The sequence below is a fragment of the Lissotriton helveticus genome, chromosome 3_2 (assembly GCF_964261635.1).
Source record: "Lissotriton helveticus chromosome 3_2, aLisHel1.1, whole genome shotgun sequence".
Classification (NCBI taxonomy): Eukaryota; Metazoa; Chordata; class Amphibia; order Caudata; family Salamandridae; genus Lissotriton; species Lissotriton helveticus.
Window position 1 is genome coordinate 402431597 of NC_136062.1, and position 26099 is coordinate 402457695.

General features: G+C 43.1%; 1 protein-coding gene across 2 annotated transcripts in view; it reads right to left on the reverse strand.

The window, feature by feature from the left end:
• Window positions 1-26099, reverse strand: part of SLC1A2 (solute carrier family 1 member 2) — a 140213-nt gene that overhangs the window by 64364 nt on the left and 49750 nt on the right. For both annotated transcript variants that reach the window (XM_078684677.1, XM_078684676.1), the window contains exon 4: window positions 14814-14985. In XM_078684677.1, the coding sequence (XP_078540803.1) occupies window positions 14814-14985 (172 nt within the window). The remainder of the gene's footprint in view (window positions 1-14813; window positions 14986-26099) is intronic.

Consider the following 26099-nt stretch of genomic DNA (forward strand, 5'->3'; position numbering starts at 1 on the left):
AAATTTTATTATTAAAAGCAATAGTCACAATACACTTTGACTTTGGAGATTTAAAGGGCATCATGGTGTATTGGTTGTTCCAATATGGCGGCGGATATTTACTGTGATTTGCCTAAATCGATTGCCCTGTTTTGCACTTTTATTAGGATTGCGAACATAGTTAATCTTAATATCACGCATAATTAGATATGGTAGTGAGAATTCTCTTGAGTCACATATTTCAGTGACAAAGCAGCATTATCTGATAAGGAATGTGAATAAGGGCAGCCAGGTGTATAAGATAGTTGTGTAATCGTCTGGTTCATACACACACTTTTGTTGACATTAGCCTCATCTTTATTGATATCATGCCCATCGTAATAGATGGTGTCGATTATTGATTACTCTTTATTCAAGTCAAGTCAAGTCAAAATTTATATAGCGCACTACATACCCAGAGGGTCTCAAGGCGCTTCAGGAAGGGGGGAGGTTTACTTATCGAATATCCAGCTTTTTAGCTGTTTTCTGAAGGCTAGGTGGTTTTGAGTGAGGCGGAGGTGGGTGGGAAGGGAATTCCAGGTTTTAGCCGCTAAGTAGGAGAAGGATCTTCCCCCCATGGTGGTTTTGTGGATGCGCGGGACGGTGGCGAGGGCTTGGTTGGACGACCGCAGCTGGCGGGTGGGGGTGTAAAAGTAAAGGCGCGTGTTGAGGCAATCCGGTCCAAGTTTGTAGAGGGCTTTGTGTGCGTGGGTGAGGAGACGGAACGTTATCCTTTTGTTGACGGGGAGCCAGTGCAGGTCTTTCAGGTGACCGGAGATGTGGTCTTTGCGAGGGATGTCTAGTATGAGTCTGGCTGAAGCATTTTGGATGCGTTGGAGTTTTTTCTGCAGTTTTGCGGTGGTACCGGCGTAAAGGGTGTTTCCGTAGTCTAGACGGCTAGTAATCAGTGCGTGGGTGACCGTTTTTCTTGTTTCGGTGGGGATCCAGCGAAATGTTTTTTTGAGCATGCGTAGGATGTTGAAGCATGATGATGAGACGGCATTGACTTGTCTGGTCATCGAGAGTGAGGAGTCCAGGATGATGCCCAGGTTCCGTGCGTGGTCAGTCGGTATGGGGGCTTTTCCTAGGGCCGTTGGCCACCAAGAGTCATCCCAGGCGGAAGGGGATGTACCTAAGATGAGGACTTCCGTTTTGTCCGAGTTCAGTTTCAGACGGCTGTGCTTCATCCATTCGGCTACTTCTTTCATCCCTTCATGTAGGTTGGTTTTGGCGGTGTCTGGGTCTTTGGTGAGTTAGAGGATCAGCTGAGTGTCATCAGCGTAGGAGATGATGTTGAGGTTGTGTTGACGTGCGATGGTTGCGAGGGGGCTCATGTAAACGTTGAATAGGGTGGGGCTGAGTGATGATCCTTGCGGGACGCCGCAGATGACTTCGGAGGCCTCTGACCTAAAAGGGGGGAGGCGGACTCTCTGAGTTCTACCAGCGAGGAACAAGATAATCCAGTCCAATGCATTTCCTTGAATTTCGATGTTTCTGGGGCGTTGTATCAGGGTGCTATGGCAGACTGTGTCGAAGGCTGCAGAGAGGTCAAGGAGGATGAGGGCGACTGTGTCTCCGTTGTCCAGTACAGTTCGGATGTCGTCTGTTGCTGCGATGAGGGCGGTCTCGGTGCTGTGTTTGGCTCGGAAGCCAGACTGTGAGGAGTCGAGTGATTTGTTGGTTTCGAGGAAGGCGGCGAGTTGATTGTTGATGGCTTTCTCAATGACTTTGGCAGGGAATGGGAGGAGCGAGATGGGGCGGTAGTTTTTGAGTTCGGTGGGGTCAGCTGTGGGTTTCTTCAGAAGGGCGCTGAGTTCGGCGTGTTTCCAGCTTTCTGGGAATGTGGCAGAGTTGAGGGAGCAGTTGATGACGTCTCGGAGATGGGGTGCGATAATGGAGTTTGCTTTTTTGAAGATGTGATGGGGACATGGGTCTGTAGGGGAGCCTGAATGGATGGAGTTCATCAGGTGAATGGTGTCTTCTGTGGTGATTGGGTTCCAGTCAAAAAGGTTATTCGGAAGAGGCACAGGTTCGGAGGTGAGAGGGGTGGACCGGTTTACGGGTTGGTTGTCAAAGCTGTTATGAATATCAGCGATTTTGTCATGGAAGAATGAGGCGAGGGAGTCGCAGAGGACTTGAGAGGGGGTGATGTCGTTGGAGCTGGCGGTAGGGTTGGTGAATTCTTTGATGATGTTGAAAAGTTCCTTGCTGTTGCGAGTGTTGTTGTCTAGTCGGTCTTTGAGTGCTGATTTCTTGGCTGTCCGGATTAGTTGGTGGTGTTTGCGGGTGGCGTTTTTGAAGGCGGCTAGGGTGGTAGTGTTTGGGTCTTTTTTCCAAGTTTTCTCAAGGGAGCGACAGAGCTTCTTGGATTTCTTAAGATCATCGTTAAACCAGGGTACGTTCTTGCTTCCTTGCTTGATTTGATGTTTTTTTAGGGGTGCTAGTTTGTCGGCGGTTTGGGTTAGCCATTGTGTGAGGTTGATAGCGGCTTGGTTAGGGTTCGTTGAATTGGCAGGGGTTTTTTGAAGAAGCGATGAGGAGATCTGGTCGATGGTGATTTTGTTCCAATTTCTTTGCAAAGTTGGTTGAGGGTGGTTGTGGGTCGTGGTCTTGTTGTAAGCGAAGTGGACGCAGCTGTGGTCCGTCCAGTGGAGGGGTGTGGTGTGAGTGAAGGAAATATGCTTGCTGGAAGTGAAGATAGGGTCGAGTGTGTGTCCTGCGTAATGTGTGGGGGTGTTGACAAGTTGTTTGAGTCCAAGATTGGCGAGATTGTCCAGAAGGGTGGTAGTGTTACTGTCGCTGCTCTTTTCCAGATGGAAATTGAGGTCTCCCAGTAAAATGTATTCTTCCGAGTGGAGGGCGTGTGGGGTGATGAAGTCAGTGATGTCTTCTTTATTAAGCTCACCCAATAGCCGTTGTAGAATGATTACTCATGGTTTTCCTTGTCATTATTGTTATAGATCTGGATAGGTATAAATATTATACCAGTACGATGGACAATGTTTTGGAGCTCACCACTATAGCGCAGTGGATTTAATTGTCACATCGTTCCTAATGAGGTATGTGTACTTAGATAAATACTCATGTCAATTATAATCCTTAGTGGTGGCTTCAATATTTTGATACAATTTAGCTTCTGGTGTTTGCCATTCAGGGAGTTATTGAAAACATTCTAAGTGTTGCATTTTCTACGACCACTTATCGTATGAAAGAAATGCCAAGTAGAGACTGTACAAGTATATAGCAAGAATAATTTGGGTAAGGGTATATACATAGCCAATCCCAGGCATAATGGTTCTTTCAGATCATTACATTTTTTACGGTAAATCCTTCATCATATAATGTAAGAAGGAGTCTCCCAGGATACCTTTTGATGTTACACATTAAATTGGTAAGGTCACTATTAAAAGTGTGTTTTCCATTTTGCACGACAAGACATGTGAATCAGGAATGTAGTGAGTACAGAATGACTCAATCTAACCTAAGACCCTCCCCTCTTCCGGTTTGTTTAAAATCTGAAAAAGTAACTTTGACTCTCTTTTTGAATCAGCAGGTCATGTTTTCTAGATATTCGTGGAACTTACTTTGTTCCCTGCAGCTTATCTATCTGTCCACCTTTGAAATTTAAAGATACTTATGTATAAATAATCAAATCCGCAGATATTCCTTACGTGTTGAACAGAGTTTACTGTTTTTATAGGTCTTTTGTAAAATTGTGTTTAATTGTATATATTTTCAATGTTTGTATCTGTATATATAGTGTGTATAGGACAGGTTTTGTACACAATTTCTAAAAATCATGTTTATGTGTATTTGTTTGTAGCCCTGAAGAAGTACGTAAGGACGAAACGCATTGGCTACTCCGTGTCAATACATTTTGAAGAAAGAACAGAACATTGAATAAAGAAATGACACAACGACCTGCTGAGCTATATCTGAAAATGTGTTTAGTGGTCCAAATATTGACATATATCACAATCTCACTTTTCACAATGCTAAACAGGCAGAATTGGGGTGCCGGATCATTTTGTGTAAATCATTGTTTTGTGTAGTGTTCCATAGGGGACGTAAAGGTATTGTGTCTCTGGTCCCTGGCACCTGAATATATAACTTTAACCCAATTAAGGGATAGTTGCAGTCATCTTTCCTCATACCCTGTGAGCTTTTGCATTATCATTACACAATTCTACCAGGAAGTAGCAGCTCTGTGGCTTAGTCACCATTAGATTAGTGAGTGCCACCAGATGCCAATCACAGCTCCTCCATTGGCATTGATTGTCCAGTCAAGCACCATGCACACAGAAACAGGCACAAACCGGTAAAAAGGTAGTTAAACATGATTACCCATTTGTACATAGATACAAGACCCAATCAGACACAATAACACACACACATGCAACCAAAAATCCAGTGGGTAATACAAACGATAGAAATGTCAATGTCAGGGCTACTATGAAACTGCTGGACTTGTAGACCATATATCCTAGTTGTTTTGCATTGTGAAGAGTGAGATTGTGATATATGTCAATGTTTGCACCGGAATTCCTGGTGGCATAGGTATGCACCCAGGCCAGTCAGGAACCACCACTCTAGGCAGGGTAAGCAAGATACACACTAAAAGATAGCCTGTGCTCACCCTCTGATGGCTTAGCACAGAGCAATCAGGCTAATTTAAAGAGTCAATGTATAAAGTATTTGTGAAACACATACCCCTAGCAACACAATGAATACACCACAAAAATATTACACACAGCGTTAAAAATATGGATCATATTTTTATGAGTAAAACAAGATAAAAATGACAAAAATCCAATAAGTAGAAGCAGAGTTATGAATTTTTAAAGAATAAGTAAAAAACAGTGCTTAGAAGTCAATAGCGCTAAGAGGTTACTTCAGGGCACGCTAGACCGGGGTAAATCCAAAGTTCATGCTGACAGTGATGGAGCGTGTGTCGGACACAGTTCCAAACCGGTACCGCTGAAGTATTACCTTATGAAGTTGAGCCAAGAGCCCCATTTGCAGGGGAGACAGTCACTGGGAGCAAGTAGTTCATTGGTAGTGATGATCCTGCGGGCACAAAGAGTCAGGCTAGCATCGCGACCAACAGACGGGCCTCATGGTCACGGGCAGCTATGCTTGCTGTGTGATAAGATGATGCAACAGCAGCTCACGCTGATCCTTAGTGTAAGCGGTACAGTTCCAGAGTGAATAGACTCTTTCGCAAAGTGCCCAAAACCTTGATTTCAAGGGTCCAAAAACCACTTTCATGGGCCGGGACTGCAGAGGCCACTCTTGAGGGTCATCAGTGAATGAAGAGGAGACCAGGAGCTGTAGGTGATGATTAAGTAGTCTTTTGTATCCCAAGCAAGTTCAGCAAAACAGGAGGAAAGCCAGCAAGCCCTTGGAGAACATTTGCGATAAGGCAGAGTCCAGCTCTCCTTCCAGCAGAGTCAGAGGGCAGCAGGCAGGAGGGCTAGTAACAGAAAAGCAGGCCTTCCGGATTTGCTGTCCAGTTGAGTCCTTTAAGCTGCACTGTAGCTCTTCTGGTAGAGCTTCTGTTCCAGATCTAAAAAGTGTCTATGTTTTGATATGGTAAGAGACCCACTACCTATTACCAAAATGGCTTTCGATCAATCAATCAATCATAAAATTTGTATAGCGCACTACTCACCCGTAGGGTCTCAAGGCGCTAAGGGGGGGGGGGGGGGTGTCGCTACTGCTCGAACAGCCAGGTCTTGAGTTGTTTCCTGAAGGAGAGATGGTCCAGGGTCAGCCGTAGGTGAGTGGGGAGGGAGTTCCATGTCTTGGCTGCCAGGTAAGAGAAGGATCCACCTCCGATGGTGGATTTCCGAAAGCGTGGGACGGAGGCGAGGGCGAGGCTGGCGGATCGGAGCTGGCGGGTGGGTGTGTAGAAAGTGAGGCGGCTGTTGAAGTACTTCGGGCCCGTGTCGTGGAGAGCCTTGTGTGCGTGGCTGAGGAGTCTGAACGTGATCCTCTTGTTGACGGGGAGCCAGTGCAGGTTCCTCAGGTGGGCAGAGATGTGGCTGCGGTGAGGGATGTCCAGGATGAGACGTGCTGAGGCGTTCTGAATGTGCTGGAGTCTTTTCTGGAGTTTGGTGGTGTCTTGGGGGTGTCTTCAAAGAAGCTCTCTGAACAGGTACCCCTTTCAGCCTAGACCTGACTGCCAGGTTATCTATGGGTGGTAAATCAACCCTTTATGTCAGGATAGGACACTACCTATTCAAGTGAAGTATTATCCCCTCCCTTCCATTATCCCAGGCAGGGCCATCAGAAGGCATGTCTGTAGATGGGTACCGAGACACACCTAGCCCTCCTGTGCTTGTGCCTTCTCAAGGGAATGCACAAAGTATAGTTGTCATCCAGGGTTCAGTGATAGAATATCGATGTAACAAACATTGATGTTCTAAATAACGAAGTAAAAATATAGAATACAAAAATATAAACTCCCTACACTTAAAGAGGTAAGTAAAAAAATAGTGAATCAAAAATATCAAAGTAAAAAATATTGATGTAAAAAATATCGAATTAAAAAAATATATTAAATAAAATATATTAAATATATTCAATAATAAAATTATTGTTAACAAACTAAATTAAATGTAATATACATTAAAAAATATATAACAAATAAACTAAATAAAAAAAATACACTCAAACATAATAATTTATATAAATACAAATATTTAACTATTATCTTTATTTAATTTGTAAACTTTAAAATTATATATAAAAGTAAAATATAAATATATATCAATATTTTAAAATAAAAAATCATTATATAATAATTTAAACATATAATTATTTAAAAAAATTAAATTACATTTTGCAGTACAATAAATACAAAAGAAGGGAAACATTGGATAGTGAAGGGGTAAAAATGACTATTCGCACTTCAGTGAGTGCAACAGTAGGGTAAGTGATGGATAGTGAAGGGGTCAAAATTACTATTCCCACTCCTGTGAGTGCAACAGTAGGAAAAGTGCTGAATAGCGGAAGGGTAAAAATGACAATTCCCACTCCAGTGAGTGCAACATTAGAGAAAGTGCCAGATAGCGGAGGGATACAAATTACTATTCCCACTCCAAAGAGTGTAACAGTAGGGAAAGTGCGCGATAGTGAACGGGTAATAATTACTATTGCCCCTCCTAGTATTGGGCGTGAGGGGTCCAGCAGTATGCAGATGAATGAGGTTATAGAATGGGGAAACTGACTCTCCCGTTACTCCAGAGAATAGCGCGAAAACAGTGCGCCAGAGGGGTACAGAACGGAAGCTCTGCGTACCGCAAAGGATGACACCCTCTGGAAGATCACCGACCTGGAAAAACGTCGGCGTCGCAATAATCTCCATGTGTTGGAAATTCCTGAAGGGGCTGAGGGGCTGGATGCTAGGAAATTTGTTATTGAACTCTTTTCTGAGGCTTTCCATGGGCTAACTCAATGGGATTGGAATCGGGAGAGAGGGCACACAGATTTCCATTCACACAACACAACAGACCGGGCCAGAATACTGTCAGACCGAGGGCGATTTTAATATCAGTTAACAACTTTCTGGCGAGAGAGTCAATTAATGCTTTGGCGCGACCGGACCGGAAGAAAAGTGGGAAGGGGACAGAGTTTTTTGTGCGCCCTGACTATTGCCCCATCACTGTTGAGAATAGATGGCAATTACGCAATCTTATCACTCCATTTCGAAACAAAGGTGCACAAGCTTTTTTTGCTGCATCCACCTAAGTTTAAGATTATCTATAATGAGCACATGCGGTTCTATACAGCAGAGTCCACGGCTAAAGAGTATTTGCACTCCATGTAAAAAAAAAAAGAAATAAAAGGAAAAAAGAGAGAGAAGGGGAAAAAAGAGAGAGAGGAAGGAAAAAGAAAAAAGGGATAATGGGAGAAGGGAGGAAAAGAAATAAAGAGAAATCCAAATGTAAAGGGTGAGCATTTTAGATTATTTATACAGATTAATTGTGTTAGAGTTAATTGGATCAAGACTTATTGTCTGATGCAATGTAGATTTTTTGTGTGCTCTGTTGAGTTCATATGTATTGCACTGCTAACTTGTGATATTTTTCTCTTGTTTACAGTAGAGGTATGTGGGGAAGGCTTAATCAGGCACGATAGGTGGTAGGGCAGGGAAATCCAGGGGGGGGCAGAAGCTCGTTCCATCTTGGAGGCCTTGTGTCTCGAAGCCTCTAATTTGGGGATGGGTGGAGATCGGTCACAGCTTCGGCTGAAGCTGTGTTTGGAAGGGGGGCTAAGGTTGGGGGAGGTGAGGTGGATGGGGGCATTAGTAAAACTAATCCATGATGGTGCATTGGAACAAACTATGAAATTCAATGATTTTAGACATATGGTTCTCAAGTATAAATATAAGGGGGATAAGGGTATATATGGTGGTATTCAGTTCTGCTCCCTGAATGTATGTGGGCTGCACAACTATAATAAGAGACAACGGGTCTCGATTGAATTACGGTTGCTCCAAATTAGACTTGGTATGTATCCAAGAATCCCACATACCATGGGGCAAAAGAAAACTACTGGTGGAACTTGGGTTTACTGTATTAGTATGCACAGAGCAATCCACTACTACACGTGGGGTAGCGATATTGGCTAAAAACCATATACAAGGGACTAGTAGAGTACTGGCAGATAAATAGGGAGGTGGGGCATTGCAGAATGTATGATTGGTAGTTCAAAGTGCACAATCAACTCTATATATGGTCCAAACTTTGACGAAGCCTCCGAATTAGATGGGTTGAATGTGGAACTAGCAATATGGCCCACCCCGCTGATCATGTGTGGCGACTTAAACATACACCTTAAGCCAAAGATTTTGCAGGATGATAGCAAATCTTATAATGGGTGGAAGCCTAAAATTTTTTAAGCTCTTCAGTCTCTACTGGGGGATCACAGTTTAGTGAATGCATGGGCGGCCTTGAGGGGGTCGGATCCTGGGTATACATTTTATTCACATCTACACCAGAAATGAGTAAGATTAGATTGTTTTTTTATCGGTTTTTTTAATGTCTGGTGCTAACATTCGGGTGTACTCGCAGATTTCATTGAATCATGGACCCCTAGTATTGAATATTCGTATGCTCAAGGTTGGAATTAGGCAGAGTAGATTTTCATTTGATAGGAAGTTGCTATTCGATGTAGAATATTTGGCACATATGAAGGTGTGGATTAAGCAATTTTTGGCCATACATCGCAAGACCGCAGGGATTGGCTTTGTGTGGGATGCTTTTTTAATGCAGGCTCTAAGGATGAAACTCTTAGCTTTGGGCTGCATAAGCAAAAACAGATACTAGCAGCTCTACAGGAACTATGTGGCAGCCTAACAATAGCAGGGGATTCACGCTGGACAGGAGATCTCCGCTTTACAGACAGAGGTAGTCCGGTGTAAGGCCAAAATAAATTTACACTGGAGTAAAGAAATAGCCAGGAAACCGTCTATGAACAGGAACCAAAGTTATGAATAAGGGGAGGTAAGTGTACGATATATGGCGCAAAGGCTGTGATCAAGGGAGGCGGCTTAAAGAATCAGATCAGTGGTAGACTCTCGGGCAATATTATAGATACTGACGTAGGGATTTTTGATGTGTTCCATGATTATTATGAGGAATTGTATACTGGGGAGTGTCATGATACACAAGCCAGGGAAACACTGCTGCAGAGTCTTAACTGTACAAAAGTGGATCTGCTAGATACAGAAAAGTTAGAGGCACCAATTACTATGGAGGAGCTGGCAGGAGCAATCAATAGCTTAGCCTCTGGCAAAGCAGCAGGGACTGACAAGCTCCCGCTGGAAATTCCTAAAACTTTTTTTTTGAGAGCTAAAGGCCAATATGCGCGCCACTTTTCAGCGGGCGCTAGCAGGGGCTGCACCTTTGACCAGGGATGAGGCTAGCATAATTGTTTTTAAAGAGAAAGATAAACCGTCTGAAGAGCCGGGCTCTTACCGGCCTACATCATCATTAAATTCAGATGGTAAAATTTATGTCAAAATCCTAGCGACCCGGTTGGCTGATGTATTAGCTCCATTGGTGTCAATTCGACAACACTGGTTTATAGCTAAGAGCAGTAGCAGTCGGTGGTGGGAATGCTGCCAGGCAGTGACATGGGGCGGGGGAGGGAAGTTGGTGGGGGGCACTGAACTACGGAACACGGCCAAATACAGGTAAGTAAACATAAAAATAAATAAAAGGAATTTCGTTGCACGCGCTGAATCTTATTTGTCAAAGCAGCGTGTGCAATGAATTTAATTTTATTTATTTATTTGTTTACCTACCTGCATTTGCCCGTATTCCATAGTTTACTTCCCCCCACCCTGCCCCTCCCCTACCCCATGACACCGCCCGACAGCACTCCCACCACAGACCGCTACTGCGTAAGTGGTGTACAACCAACCATATCACTAGGGTGGTAACCCTGCTGGATATAGCAAACACCACGGGGAGCAAATTTAGTTTGCTTTAATTAGACGCCGAATAAGCGTTTCGACCGGATTGCATGGGAATTTTGTATGAGCAGTACTACGACAAGTTGATTTTAAGCAAAGCTTCCTTTCAGCTATCCAAATTTTATACCGACGGCCACAGCTAAGATCTGCATAATGGATCTTGTATCAGACCTGGTATATATTACACGGGGAGGTGATATTTCTCAGCTAGCATCTCAAAGGACATCAAACCCCGTTAACATATAAATCACCAATGCATTGAATACCTCTAATCCGCCATCTGTCAATGGTCCTATCCCAATGTATAGGGGCAAGAGTGCTGTAGCTGTGAACGGGGTATATTGGGAAACCCTCTCGAATCTATAGCATTTTTGCACGGCTTTCCAAACCTTATAGGCAGCATTTAAAACCTTAAACGTAGTTTTTTTTATAATAACTTGGCTCTAGACTAACAAATAGTCGTTATTTTGCATCACTGCCTAACAGCAGTTGATATATGGATGCAAAATGTTTCTACCCCCGTTAGTAAAATATTCATAATTAATAACTACTAAAAATAATCAATACATTTAATATCATTAACTTACTTTCCACCCTATTCCCACTATAAACCCACAACTCGCTACAGTATTAAAAATGCAAAATTCAAATTAAAAAAAATGAATAACTACTAAAGTTTTAACACTTATAATAAAAATACAAACAATTCTTTTATAAACAATACAACACATACTTATCAAATATATACTAAAATACACAACAATAATAAAAATCGATATTTTTAACAACTATATTTTTGTTAACGATATTAAACACTTCGGTATTTTGAACATTGATATTACTTAACCTTAAATCAATTTTCTTGACCACAATATATTTTCTGACGATATTTCTGACCCACGATATTTTTACCTCGATATTTGTGCAAGTTGATATTTTTACACCGATATTCTGTCTCCACACCGTCATCCAGCCCAGACATGTATTGGAGACACACAGAGCAGTAGGTCTAGAGAAATGCCCACTGTTCAAAAGTGCCATTCTTAAAACAGTAGAGTTAAATCCAACTGCACCAGTAAGTAGGATTTATCAATATAATTGGAAACATATGAAACTTCAAAACTCTACACCTCTCTGACCAGGAATTACAGCGTAAAAGAGTTTTAAGGAAGTCCCAATGTTTACCTATGAGAGAAGCAGGACTCACAGTAGTGAAAAACAAAATAGGCTGTTTGTTACTACCAGGACATGCAGAACGTAAAAGTACACGTCCTACCTTTTGCTTGCATAGCACCCTGCATTTAGGGCTACCTAGGGCCTACCTTAGGGGTCTCCTATACATAGAGAAAAGGTAGTTTAGGGCTTAGCAAGTAGTTTTAAATGCCAAGTCGAAGTGGCAGTAAACTGCACACACAGGCACTGCAGTGGCAGGCCTGAAATGGGTTTGAATGGCTACTTCTGTGGGTGGCACAATCATTTAACCAGTTAACTTACAGGCCTTGGGTATATGGTATACCACTCATAAGTAAATTAAATATGCCAATCAGGTATACACCAATTACACACATGTTTAGGGAAGAAGCACATGCACTTTAGCACTGATCAGCAGTGGTAAAGTGCTCAGCGTCATAAAGCTAACATTAAGATACAGCAACAGTGGAGGTCAAAAGCAAAAAAGTTGGGGGAAGACCACCCTAAGAATAACAAGTCAATGGAGGGGACAAACTATGCCCTGGTTGCAATTCCTGTGATGAGGAGGAAATCCACGTCCTGTTTTTCTGCTCCACCTATAGGTCTCCAAGGAAGTATTGGTTGGTGCCTTTATGCAGAAACATGGCAATAAGAAACTGTTCAACTTCTTACAGAATATTGAAATCTGATTCCTCTCCTCACATTGTTTTTGCAGTCTCTAAATATCTGTTCGCCATGTGGCGTATTAGGTCCAAGTTGATCAAGGCTTTACCAACATAGGATGATAGTTCCGGCCACTGTCTTAAACCAAATTTTAGCCCCTATGGCAAAGTTTTTAAATCATGTTATTTTAAACTCAATTAATATAATTGTGATGTATCTCTCTTATTCATTTTTATCTCATTTAACTCTTACTTCCAAAATTTGTATCCATTTGTATAACATGTATCAAATGTTGATTTAAATGTTGCATGTCTTTTTATGTATCTTTTATGGTCTCAATGGCCGAAATAAAGATTTTTTGGATTGGATTGGACAAGTCAAACAGTCAACATACAAGCATTTGCACTTCTAGACTGCACATAGCTTTTGGAATCACATTCTGCACATCACTGATGTCCACCCAAGGAAGCGATAAGCTTTACCTCAATATACTTACTTTGTTGTCCATATCACAATCAAAATGTTTGTAGTGAATTTGGCAAAAATTACATACAAATGAGAATGGCATTCAGTTAGTAAATAAGTAAACTGCAGTAAATAAATTACAGATATTTTATAATTAAGTGCACATACAGGGCCGGACTGGCAGTAGTGAGCATCAGGCGTTTTCCAGGGAGGCTGGAAGGGTGGGAGCCGGTTTTGCGGCAGTGGAGCCTTTTTTTGTTACTGGTTCCCGATTTTACAATATCGGGCTCCAGTAACAAATGCAACAGTGCTTCACACTTACACCCCCCCTCTCGATCCCTGGTTTTACAAAATTGCCGCCAGAGCTGCTTTGGATTACCAGTCCGGCCCTGTGCACATAATATGTTTAAAATAATTGTTTCCAAGACTGAATGGGGCAAACTGAAAGTAATATAGGGGACTAGGGTACATATTAGCAAGAACCTCATTAAAATTATCGCCATTTTAGTGGCAGGAAACTGCTGCTAAAGCTATGATAATGGGCTTGCTAATATGTGTTATAGACTTCCAATAGAATCCCAGGTTAGATGTACAGGACATCTAACCTGGGCTTTTATTGGAATTCTATAACGCATATTAGCAAGCCCATTATCGCTGTTTTAGCGGCAGTTTCCTGCCGCTAAAATGGCGATAATTTTAACGAGGTCTTGCTAATATGCCCCTAAGATAGGCGGCACAAATTCTAAAGAGTTACTGCTTGGCAATGTCTGATACAGCATTTCAGCACTTCAGAAACACGTCATTTAGCCCTTCAGCCAATGTTAATTGTATTAGGAACGAGCTACGCGAATATCAAAACAATACAACACAGTGCAATAACAAGCCTGGGTATGATAAATAAAATTAATTAAATTAAATATTAAGAGGAAGTTTCAGGTTGGTACATGCATTCAGTGTCTGAGAGAACTTCTGCTTGTAATTGGTAAATACTCTACATCGCTGGAATGGACATACACACAGAGGGCGTGCTTTGTTTTTTTTTCATATGTAAATTCAGAGCAAATACCACAGTGTTACGGGAAAAAACATTTGAGTAAAATAGGTTAGTTGAGAATAAGGCAGGAAAAATCTGGAATGAATGGTAATTTTAATTCAACCTCTATGTGTGTAGCCACTGTACCTTCCCTTAGGTCTTAAGTACAGGATGATGGGATGTTGCCTCCCGGCAATTGGCAAAAATCTTGATTAGACAAATTCTCCCCTTGATTCCACTGTGTTAAGCGCCCTGCCCTTCTCACATCTTCCAGGAAATGTGCAATACCCTGCCTTCATGGATAGTCCAACTTTGGAAAAATAGCTACATTAAATTAATGTTTTTTTCTAGCAACCAGATAGAGGTACTTGTTTGGTAAACTAATCCTCAGCAGCAAGAATGAGTGTGTGCAGTGCAGGCCTTCAATATTTCCAGAGGGATCAGGGTCACCAGTAAACAATGCAGAGGAGCATGGGTACCTGCAGACCACTTTAAGTCAGCACCATTGCAGCCCTTTACCCTGTGCCCTCAACCCCGCTCCTCTGGTGGTGCTGAGTGATGCTGTGGTGATGCGATAGATAGATAGAGTGTAATTATGTGGTGTAACTATGTGGCACTGAGTGGTATTTGGAGTGTATGTTGCATTGAGTGCAGTCTAATTATGTGGCGTGTAATTATGTGGCACTGAGTGGTATTTGGAGTGTATGTTGCATTGAGTGCAGTGTAAATATGTAGCATATACTTATGTGGAACTGAGTGGTATTTGGAGTGTATGTTGCATTGAGTGCAGTGTATTTATGTGGCATGTAATTATGTGGCACTGAGTGGTATTTGGAGTGTATGTTGCGTTGAGCGCAGTGTAATTATGTAGCATATAATGTTATGAAGCACTACCCAAATATTCAACAAATCTAAACATAAAGTAGTTAGTTAACAAACAGAAATTGAGAGTTTTCTTACCCAAAACATTCATTCCATCCTTGAACTCAAGACCTTTCTTCAATATCACCTTGACCTCTGCTGTTTCATTCACAGTTGTGTTTACCAAAGCCAAGATAGTCTCTGTGATGTTGGCGGGCTCCTCCGGCGGGGGCTTCGGTTGCACCACCACTTTCTTGGTCACTGTCTGGATCTGAGAAGAAAAATGAAAGGAGCGCCATTTAATAGGTTTACATGAGCACACTGACCTTTCACATTATATAATGTCAGAGTAATTCCATTTCTCTGGTAAAAGAGCTCAGCCTGGTCCACTCCCCTATAAAATCAGAAAGCGACAACTGCTTTGATTTAGAAGAAAAGATTCAGAAGATCTCAGAAAACACCTAGGTTACTCCTTTATTCAAAACACTATTACTGAGTCCAGCTGATCTCACAGATCATCAGCTTTAATACACATCTCCAAGGACATTCTTGAGGATTTGCTCCTATGGTACCTGACTGATATTGTGGAAGAGAAAACTCTTGATGGGGAGAGGTACTCCACCTTAAGGTGCCTTCAAAATCCAAATCCGGTATTATTGGACATGCAAGAATAGCAACTATAAATAGTGGATGGGGAAAATGTTACTAGACATCTTGGCTGCTAATATTATTAACTAAATCATTTACCAATCACCTGCAGCAACTCCATATTCCTACTTCTCTCCATATCCCTTAAACAAAGTCCTTCTGCACCAATTTATCATCTTAAGTGGGGTTGAACAGAGTGTCAGTGGAGTCTCCATCTGGGGAGCTTCCGAAGACAAGATTTTCAGTAACAATTTGAAACTTTTACACAGCCTGGAGGCTGCAGAGAGGTAATGTTTTGCATATACAGGGACAACACTCAGTTGTCAGTCCTCGGGAGTGGGGATCTTGATACTGACTGGTACTCTGGCCAACTTGGAGGCAATCAAGGTAAGGATGCAGAAAAACTGATCAACACAGAATGCAAAGAAAACAAGCATTTGCAATGCAATAGATCTCGCATTAGGAAAGTTTAAGCTATTGGTATTGTAAATGACACTTTTTTTATTTATGTGTTGGTTTTGAAAATAGTGAAACTAATAGCTTTGTCAAGTACAATACCAATAATTTTCCCTTTCGCAAATGTGACACCTATAGCATTTGTAATGCAATATGTGTTGTATTTACGTGACTTAGATGTATTGATATTACAAATAACAATTGCTTTTAATTTTTTTAAATAATTAATTCTTAAATAAAAGTTATTGTAATTTATAATTGCAATAGCTTAAACTTTTGTAAATAACTTTTGTGAAGATTATGTTCAGTGTATTTTATTGTGACAAAATCCAAGAACAGAAGTGAAATATTAACATTTTTGTGACATTTGTAATATAGCTTGAAACATTGAGAGAACATATTTGAACCAGTTGTTGTTGAATGGTTGCACAGATTGATGCTGTGGTGGCACTGAGTGATGTGGTAGCGACGAGTGATGCTGTGGCGTTCAGTGATGCTGTCGTAGTGCATAGTGATGTTGTGGTACCCCTGAGTGTTGCTGTTGTGGTGCTGAGTGATGCTGTGATGATGCGATAGATAGATAGAGTGTAATTATGTGGTGTAACTATGTGGCACTGAGTGGTATTTGGAGTGTATGTTGCATTGAGTGCAGTCTAATTATGTGGCGTGTAATTATGTGGCACTGAGTGGTATTTGGAGTGTATGTTGCGTTGAGCGCAGTGTAATTTCGTAGCATATAATAATGTGGCGTGTAATTATGTGGCACTGAGTGGTTTTTGGGGTGTATGTTGCATTGAGTGTAGTGGAATTATGGGGCGTGTAATTATGTGACACTGAGTAGTATTTGGAGTGTATGTTGCATTGAGTGCAGTATAATTGTGTGGTGTGTAATTATGTGGCACTGAGTGGTATTTGGAGTGTATGTTGCATTGAGTGCAGTGTAATTATGTGGCGTGTAACTATGTGGCACTGAGTGGTATTTGGAGTGTATGTTGCATGGAGTGCAGTATAATTATGTGGCACTGAGTGGTATTTGGAGTGTATGTTGCGTTGAGCACAGTGTAATTATGTGGCGTGTAATTATATTGCACTGACTGGTATTTGGAGTATATGTTGCATTGAGTACAGTGTAATTATGTGACGTGTAATTATATGGCACTGAGTGGTATTTGGAGTGTATGTTGTATTGAGTGCAGTGTAATTATGTGGTGTGTAATTAAGTGGCACTGAGTGGTATTTGGAGTGTATGTTGCAATGAGTGCAGTGTAATTATGTGGCACTGAGTGATATTTGGAGTGTATGTTGCCTTGAGCGCAGTGTAATTTTGTAGCATATAATTATGTGGCACTGAGTGGTATTATGAGTAGTGTATGTTGTATTCAGTAGAGTGTAATTGTGTGGCGTGTTTTATGTGGCACTGAGTGGTATTGTTTGGATTGTATGTTGCATTGTAATTATGTAGCATATAATTCTGTTGCACTGAGTGGTATTGTGTGGAGGGTTTGTTGCATTCAGTAGAGTGTAAATATGTGGTGTGTAATTATGTGGCACTGAGTGGTATTTGGAGTGTATGTTGTGTTGAGCGCAGTGGTATTATGTAGCATATCATTATGTGGCCCTAAGTGGTATTGTGTTGAGTGTATGTTGTATTCAGTAGAGTGTAATTGTGTGTGAGGGTGCAGAGTGTGTGAGGGTGCAGTGTGTGAGGGTGCAGAGTGTATGAGGGTGCAGACCGTGTGAGTGTGCAGTGTGTGAGGGTGCAGAGTGTGTGATGGTGCAGAGTGTATGAGGGTGCAGAGTGTATGAGGGTGCAGAGTGTATGAGGGTGCAGTGCGTGAGGGTGCAGTGTGTGAGGGCACAGTGTGTGTGGCTAAAGTAGTGTGAGGGCGCAGTGTGTGTGGCCTAAAGTAGGTTGATGGCACAGTGTGTGTGGCCTAAAGTAGTGTGAGGGTGCAGTGTGTGTGGACTAAAGTAATGTGAGTGCGTAGTGTGTGTGGCCTAAAGTAGTGTGTGGGCTCAGTGTGTCTGGCGTAAAGTAGTGTGAGTGTGCAGTGTGTGAGTGCGCAGTGTGTGAGTGCGCAGTGTGTGAGTGCGCAGTGTGTGTGGCCTAAAGTAGTGTGAGGGCACAGTGTGTGAGGGTGCAGTGTGTGTGGCCTAAAGTAGTGTGAGGGCGCAGTGTGTGTGTGGCCTAAAGTAGTGTGAGGGCGCAGTGTGTGTGTGGCCTAAAGTAGTGTGAGGGCGCAGTGTGTGTGGTGGTGCTGACGTGGTCTAAACATAGTGATATATTCCAAACACACTTAAAGTTTTCACTCAAATATATACAAACTCCAGCAGTACGAAATCAATATGGTAATCAAACGTCCCGTAGGTAGATGCGGCTGCTGACCAGTAATCCGGGTCACAACTAGAGAAAAGAGGGATTGTGAAAAGCTGAGGATAAAACCTAATGAGAGACTTGGTGAAGGGACTGTCCAGCATGCATATGTTAGTACATATGAACATATGAAAATGCCAGCCTCTCTAAAGGGAAAATGAAACAGAGCACCATTAAACATGAAAATGCGAAAAACGGGAGAAAAGTGGAGAAAATGGAGATGGAAGAACATTACCTGTATGGTAGTGTGGCAACACACTGGGTGGTTGAGGCCAAAAACGGGTCAGAATTGGCCTCGTATCTAAAGTGAAAAGATGGTGAAAGATGAAGCAAAGGCAGTGTAGAGGAGTGAACTGGAGGACACGATGGAGAAAACCTGTCATCCATGCAATCATGTTCAAAGTGGAGGGGAAAAAGAATGCTGGCGCTGGCAGAGGCCTACCTTAATGATGCTACCTCAGGTTCAGAAGGGGGCGGAGAGGAGCCTGTGAGAACTCGCGGCAGAGATCAAAGGAAGGGTGGGAGGGACATTGGCGAGCGAGCATATGGGGGTGTGCAGCCTGGTGATATAAGGGCATCGGTGCGACTGTGCATTACGATGCGGGCAGTTGGAACAATAATGCCGGGGCGAAAGACCGCCACCTCTGACAGGATCCAAGAGACCGTCGGGGTAGCAGTCGGAATCCTATCGCTAAAATAGAGGCGGTGCCTGCGCAGGTACCGTCGTAGGAATTAGGATGTCCCTAACCAACAGAATTTTCATGGTGCTCCTATGAAAAGGCATCCCTATTGGCTACTGTTGACTGGGGGTCCCATGTAGTTCCCCCCAAACAGCCATGCACCATGTTCCAGGTACTGCATAGTGCCTGGTTCAGGGTTCATGAATGCTTACAAAGTGTCATTGTCTACTGTGGCTGGTGCTGCGGCCCTCCTCCTGGGCCGTAGCACAAGCAGCAGTTGAAAAACACACTTTCCACCCAACAGTACATTGATCCCATCCTAAATTTGTGGATTGAACTACTTGATCAAATTTCCGGCAGTCTCCTGACCTAAGCGACGGAGGACGGTGGAACGACCGACTGCCATCATAATAAGGGCCTACATTTTGAGGGTTCACTGACACCGATGTCACAAATAGCAAAGTAAAAAATACAGATGAAAAACTATAGATTACAAAAATATCGACTCCCAATACTTAACCAGGTATGTACAAAAATATTGACAAAAAAAATCGATGTAAAAAATATAGCTGCACAAAATATCGATTTTTATATGTAAAAAATTGTATAAAGAATACTAAAATAAATTATATCTAATATACATTTTAACACAATATAACAAATATACGTATTTAAAAGAGTTGAACACACAAGCATAATTTATACACTATACATATGTATTTACTGAAAAAAAAACTATCATTTTTTTTTATAAGTTTATAATTATATACACATTCTCAAATATATATATATATATATCAATAATTTAAAATATATATATTTTTTAATATATTGTCAATTAAAATATTAAACTATTTAAAAAAATAAACTTACAATTCCCAATACAGTCAGTGCAACCGTAAGGAAAGTGTTGGATAGCGAAAGGGTAAAATATACTATTCCAACTCCAATAAGTGAAACAGTAGGGTAAGTGTTAGATAGCGGCGGGATTAAAGTTACTATTTCAACTACAGTCAGTGCAACAGTAGGGAAAGTGTGTGATAGCGGAGGGGTAAAAATTACTATTCCCACTCCAGAGAAAGTGTTGCATGACGCAGGGGTAAAACTTACTATTCCCACTCCAGTGAGTGCAACAGTAGGGGAAGTGTTGGATAGCGGAGGGATGACATTTACTATTCCACTCCAGTGAGTGCAACAGTAGGAAATGTGTAGGATAGCAGAGGGGTAAAATGTACTATTCCCACTCCAGTGAGTGCAATAGTAGGGAAAGTGTTGGATAGCCGTGGGGTAAAAATGACTATTTCCACTCCAGTGAGGGTAAGAGTGTGAAAAGTGTTGGATAGCGGAGGGATAATATTTACTATTCCCACTCCAGTGAGTGCAACAGTAGGGAATGTGTTGGATAGCAGAGGGGTAACATTTACTATTCCCACTCCAGTGAGTGCTATAGTAGGGAAAGTGTTGGATAGAGGTGGGACAAAATTTACTATTGACACTCAAGTCAGTAAAAAAAATAAAAAATGTAAGTATTAAAAAAATCAAATAAATACATAAGAAATATATATGCTGAAAATGTAAATCCAAATATATGTAATATTCAAAATACAAACGCATATTATAGGTTTAATTACAAATGACAAATACCTACAAATTTTATGCAAAATAAAATAAAAAATAAACTTCAAACATACAAATATTTTTAACTAGAATAGATTCACAAACAAAAACATTAATTTTTACATGCATTTTTACATTTTATTTCCTACCATTCAACACCACACACATCACAACACACTACTAAATTAAAAAATATATATACTTCCATAATTAACATAATTAATTACCAAAAATTAAAGAAATATTAATAACTAAAACAAAATAAAAATAATAAAAAATAATTAACTTCCCACACTTTCACCCAATAATAACCACAACACACACCTAAATTAAACTGTAAAATAATTCAATACACAATTAAAACTCATTTTCAAATAAAAAACTAATACTATTACACAACTAAATATAAGGTAAGTACAATGTATTTAATACCCACCCTTTACCTCTTTAAAATGTAAAAGCCACACATGAAAAACAATTGCTAGGACGCTTATTCGCGGCTCTCCGCTCCCACCGGGCTCTTTATTGATATCCCAGTGGTGTTAGGGTGCAGATCCCGGTGGTACCTTCTCAGGAGCAGCACTACACTATCGATGGGCGAAGCGGTGGTGCCGACCCACCGGAGCCAGTCATTTTGTTGCAGCAGATGAAACCTGCGGAGCTGCTGGGTGCCTGTAGGGCCAATGCCGCTCCCAGCAGAGAGGGCGAGTAACTAGCGCCACACGGCGGCCCCTCTGTGCCTAAGGGACCTAGCCTGGCAGTTCAGTCCGGACTGTCTCCATGAGGCACAGGATCAATACTGATTTGCGTATGGCTGGGTACAAACTGGGGTGGCGTAGAGGGCAAAATACCTATGGATTTAACCCACATCTTTTGACTGGGGGAGAATGTTTGTATTGTCAGCATTCCGTCCATCATTTGTTTGCTGTAACACTTTTTGCCCTAAGTGGGTTGGGTATGTCCAGACGTGGGTCCCTTGCTCACTTTGCCACTGGATTCAAGCTAGCCTGGCTGTAGAAGGGTGACATACCCTGATACCGGTCCCAGGATGCTTGTTTCCGGTCCAGGGAGGACCTGGCCTGCCAGTTCGGTCTGGACTGTTCCCATGAGGCACAGAGTCAAGACTGATTTGCATATGGCTGGGTCCAAACTGGGGTGGCGTAGTGGGTAAAAGAATAATGGATTTAACCAAGATCTTTTGACTGAAGGAGAATGTTTGCATTGTCAGTATTCCGTCCATCATTTGTTTGCTGTAACACTTTTCGCCCTTAGTGGGATGGGTATGTCCAGACATGGGTCCCTTGCTCACTTTGCCACTGGATTCAAGCTAGCCTGGCTGAAGAAGGGTGGCATACCCTGAAACGGGTCCCAGGTTGCTTGTTTCCAGTCCAGCGAGGACCTGGCCTGGCAGTACGGTCTGGACTGTTCCCATGAGGCACAGGGTCAAGACTAATTTGCATATGGCTGGGTCCAAACTGGGGTGGCGTAGTGGGCAAAGGAACAATGGATTTTACCCATATCTTTTGACTGGGGTGGAATGTTTGCATTGTCAGCATTCCGTCCATCATTTATTTGCTGTAAAACTTTTCGCCCTAAGTGGGATGGGTATGCCCAGACGTGGGTCCTTTGCTTACTTTGCCACTGGATTCAAGCTATCCTTGCTGAAGAAGGGTGACATACCCTGAAACTGGTTCCAGGATGCTTGTTTCCTGTTAAGTGAGGAACTGGCCTGGCAGTTCGGTCTGGACTGTTGCCATGAGGCATAGGGTCAAGACTGATTTGCATATGGCTGGGTCCAAACTGGGGTGGCGTAGTGGGCAAAAGAATGATGGATTTAACCAAGATCTTTTGACGGGGTAGAATGTTTGCAGTGTCAGTATTCCGTCCATCATTTGTTTTCTGTAACACTTTTCGCCCTAAGTGGGATAGGTATGCCCAGATGTGGGCCCCTGGCTCACTTTGCCACTGTATTCAAGATAGCCTGGCCAAAGAAGGTTGACATACCCTGATACCGGTACCATGATGCTTGTTTCCGGTCCAGGGAGTACCTGGCCTGGCAGTTCGGTATGGACTGTTCCCATGAGGCAAAGGGTCATACTGGGGTGGTGGCGTAGTGGGCGAAAAAATGATGGATTTAACCCAGATCTTTTGACTGGGGGAGAATGTTTGCATTATCAGCATTCTGTCCATCATTTGTTTGCTGCAACACTTTTCGCCCTAAGTGGGATGGGTATGTCCAGACGTGGGCCCCTTGCTCACTTTGCCACTGCATTCACGCTATCTAGCTAAAGGAGGGTGACATACCCTGATACCGGTCCCAGGATGCTTGTTTCTGGTCCAGGGAGGACCTGGCCTGGCAGTTCGGTCTGGACTGTTCCCATGAGGCACAGGGTCAAGACTGATTTCCATATGGCTGGGTCCAAACTGGGGTGGTGTAATGGGCAAAAGAACAATGGATTTTACTCATATATTTAGACTGAGGGAGAATGCTTGCATTGTCAGCATTCCGTCCATCAGGAGAGCACAATCCAGGGTACTCTGAATAGGAGGACGGTGTCATCATGATAGCTTAGAGACAAAAAGTCCACAGGAGCAGAACTTTGACAGCTACCACGCTCTTGCCTGCGTTGCTGACAGTGAAGGGACAGTGAGCGGCTCGAGTGGGAAAGAGTACTTCCCATCAGCGCTTCTTCACAGTCTCCCCTACCAGTGGACCGCAGTGCACCTTGTATTCACACAGACGGGGGCTCAATGTGCGTAGGAGCTAGGGCTGTCCCCAAGGGCCGGAGGGACAAGTCTGTAAAAGAGTTGTTGCTCAAGTCCACCCTCCAGCCGTTTAGCCAGTTGGGCCTGGGGCACTTGGAAGAACCCGAGGGTAGTGAGGGGTCGGAGGCCCCGGACAGTCAAGCATTCTTGTAGTCCCTCTTTTCCTCTCTTTGAGACGAGATAGCCACAATGAAGCATGAACTCCAAGCAGACCTGCGGGTCGTCCTTCGCAATGTGGACTCACTAGGAGAGCGAGTTCACACACTGGAGGAGCCCGAAACTGGAAGGGACGAGGAACTTGAGAACTTCCAACAAGAAGTCCACCGGCCCCAGGAGCAGTACCTGGATCTACAGGCTCATACCGAGGACCTAGAAAACAGGTTCTGACGGAATAACATCCGCATCCGAGGTATGGCGCACGAAGATGGCGACGGTGATATCGAGGACCTTGTGACAGGCCTTTTCCGCTCCATCCTGGGAGAGTCCTCGAAGTTCCCGATCAAGCTGGACCGCACCCACAAGGTGGGCACACGAAGAGCGGCCCCTACCTCCCGTGCGGACATCCTGACCTGTGTCCATGACTATCAACTAAAGGAGAGGATTCTCTGTGAGTCTAGGCAAAATCCAGACTTTACATACCAGGGATAGAAATCCATGCTATTCCAGGATCTGGCTGGCTTCACGTTGCTCAAGCGCAAGTACTTCCACCCAATTGCGCTCCACATTCGAGACTCTTGCATAAAATACTCCTGGGGGCACACGTTCAGGTTGATTTTCTCCTACAAGAGGGAGCTAAGACAAATCCATTTACTCCCAGCGGCCTATAAACTCTTGGGCATTGCTAAGCCCGCGTCAGACTAATCTAGCCAGAACTCACGTCCTCGCTGACGCTAAAGCGGCCACGGATGGACCACCATTAAGCCTCCGAGTATGCTAGCACGTCCGATCCAGACACTATAGGCAAAGAGCGGCAGGCAGTGCTGTCCTCCCTTGCAGGGGTCTCTTCAGAGTGAGGCAGAATTTCCACTTATTGTATTCTGGTATTTCGAAGGTGCACCTTTGCCTTGAGCCAATGGTGTAGGTAAATTTTCATGGGCCTTGAGTGGTGGGGGCGGGGAGCCATGGTCCACGAGTACTCCTCTTTCTATTTTCTAAGAGCAGGATGCTCCGGACATTGACTTTGATTTCTAGTTTTATCTTGTTTATGGGGTTTTGGTTTTTTCAATGTTGGGGATCTCCTCTCCCATGTTGAGTTTCTCCCGACGTGAGCTCAGGTTAGCATTCCATGAATACTATTGGCAACTTACCTAGGATACCATGGAACTAGGACAGCAATTGTTCAACTGGCCCCTAAACACCCGCAGCGCGTAGCATACCTCCCTTCATAGATGAGTATCACGATGATAACATTAAATGTAAAAGGGCTTAACAACCCAAGGGCAGAGCTATCCTGTCTTATTTGGAATATACATGGCGCTAAGATTTGTTTATTACAAGAGACCCACCTGATGCCCAGCGATACGCAGAGAATGCGATCCGGGGTTTTCCCGCAGCAGTACTTCTCTTCTCTCCCTACCAAGAAGGCAGGGGTTGCCATTCTGGTTGCGCGTACATTTCCTGGGAAAGTAGGAGCCAAGGTATCAGAGATTAAAGGGAGGCTTCTGGCGCATTCCATAGGGGAAAACACACTGACACTGGCAGTAGCCCCAAATGAAGGTCAGGAGACTATTTTACACAAAGCGATAGGTGACTTAACCTCTACACATGATCGACAAATCCTTATTGGGGACGACCTGAACATCGTGTTCGATAGTCAGCTTGATCGTTCCGCACAGAGGCAGGAACAGACAGGGGCTCTCTCTACTACAAGACGTCAATGGTTGCCTGACCTGGGATTGGTGAACTAATGGCAGCATTTTGACCCTCACACACTCAACTAAACTTTGTATTCTAATGCCCGGGAGAACTATGCACTGCTGGACTACTTTCTAATGACCCGTTCTCACCTCCCGATAGCACAGAACTCAGTAATTGAACTCCAAGCACTTTCATACCAAGCAGCCCTGACTACGACTCTGCTGTTTCCCCCCACCACTAGGCCGTCATACTTCTGGAGACTAAGGGACATACTGATCCACCGCCCTGAAGTTGTAACATGCCTCACAAAAACATTGGAAGACTTTTTAGACATTAATGACACCCGGGGCACCACGATTGTCTCCCTGTGGGAAACCCTCAAATTAGTAGCCCTGGGCGACTTCATAACTACGTCAGCTGCAGATAATAGGGTACGCAGAGAAAAGAGGGTTGAACTTTCCAAGCAAGTACTTGAATTAGAAGATAGTCATAAGAGGACAGGTGGCTTGTATATGGAGGAAGCTAAAGGCAGCCAGGACGCAGCTGGCCAGCCTTGATCTAGATAGGGTGGAATACGCTGCACTTTGTTTGTTGCACACATTTTATACGGGAGGGACAAATGCGGCTGCTTATAGGCCCACAAATTGCGCACGCAGCGACAGGCGCTGACATTCCTGCTCATTCTAACTGTAGTTAGTGTTGAGAATACGCAGGATGAGGATTAATTTCGAGATTTTTTCGCGAATCTGTATACTGCACAGCCTTTGTCTGACCAGAATCCCTCCAGGTACTGCCAAGGCATAAACCACTAAAAGTTGACAGTAGACCAGGAGGCGGCTTTAGATAGTCATATCAGAACCGAGGAAGTAATCTCCGGTATCACTCGACTTAACCTTCTTAAATCCCCTGGCCCAGATAGATTTACCATCCTTTTGTACAAAACCTTTTGTTCACTATTAGCCCCCATACTGACTCAACTTTTTAATG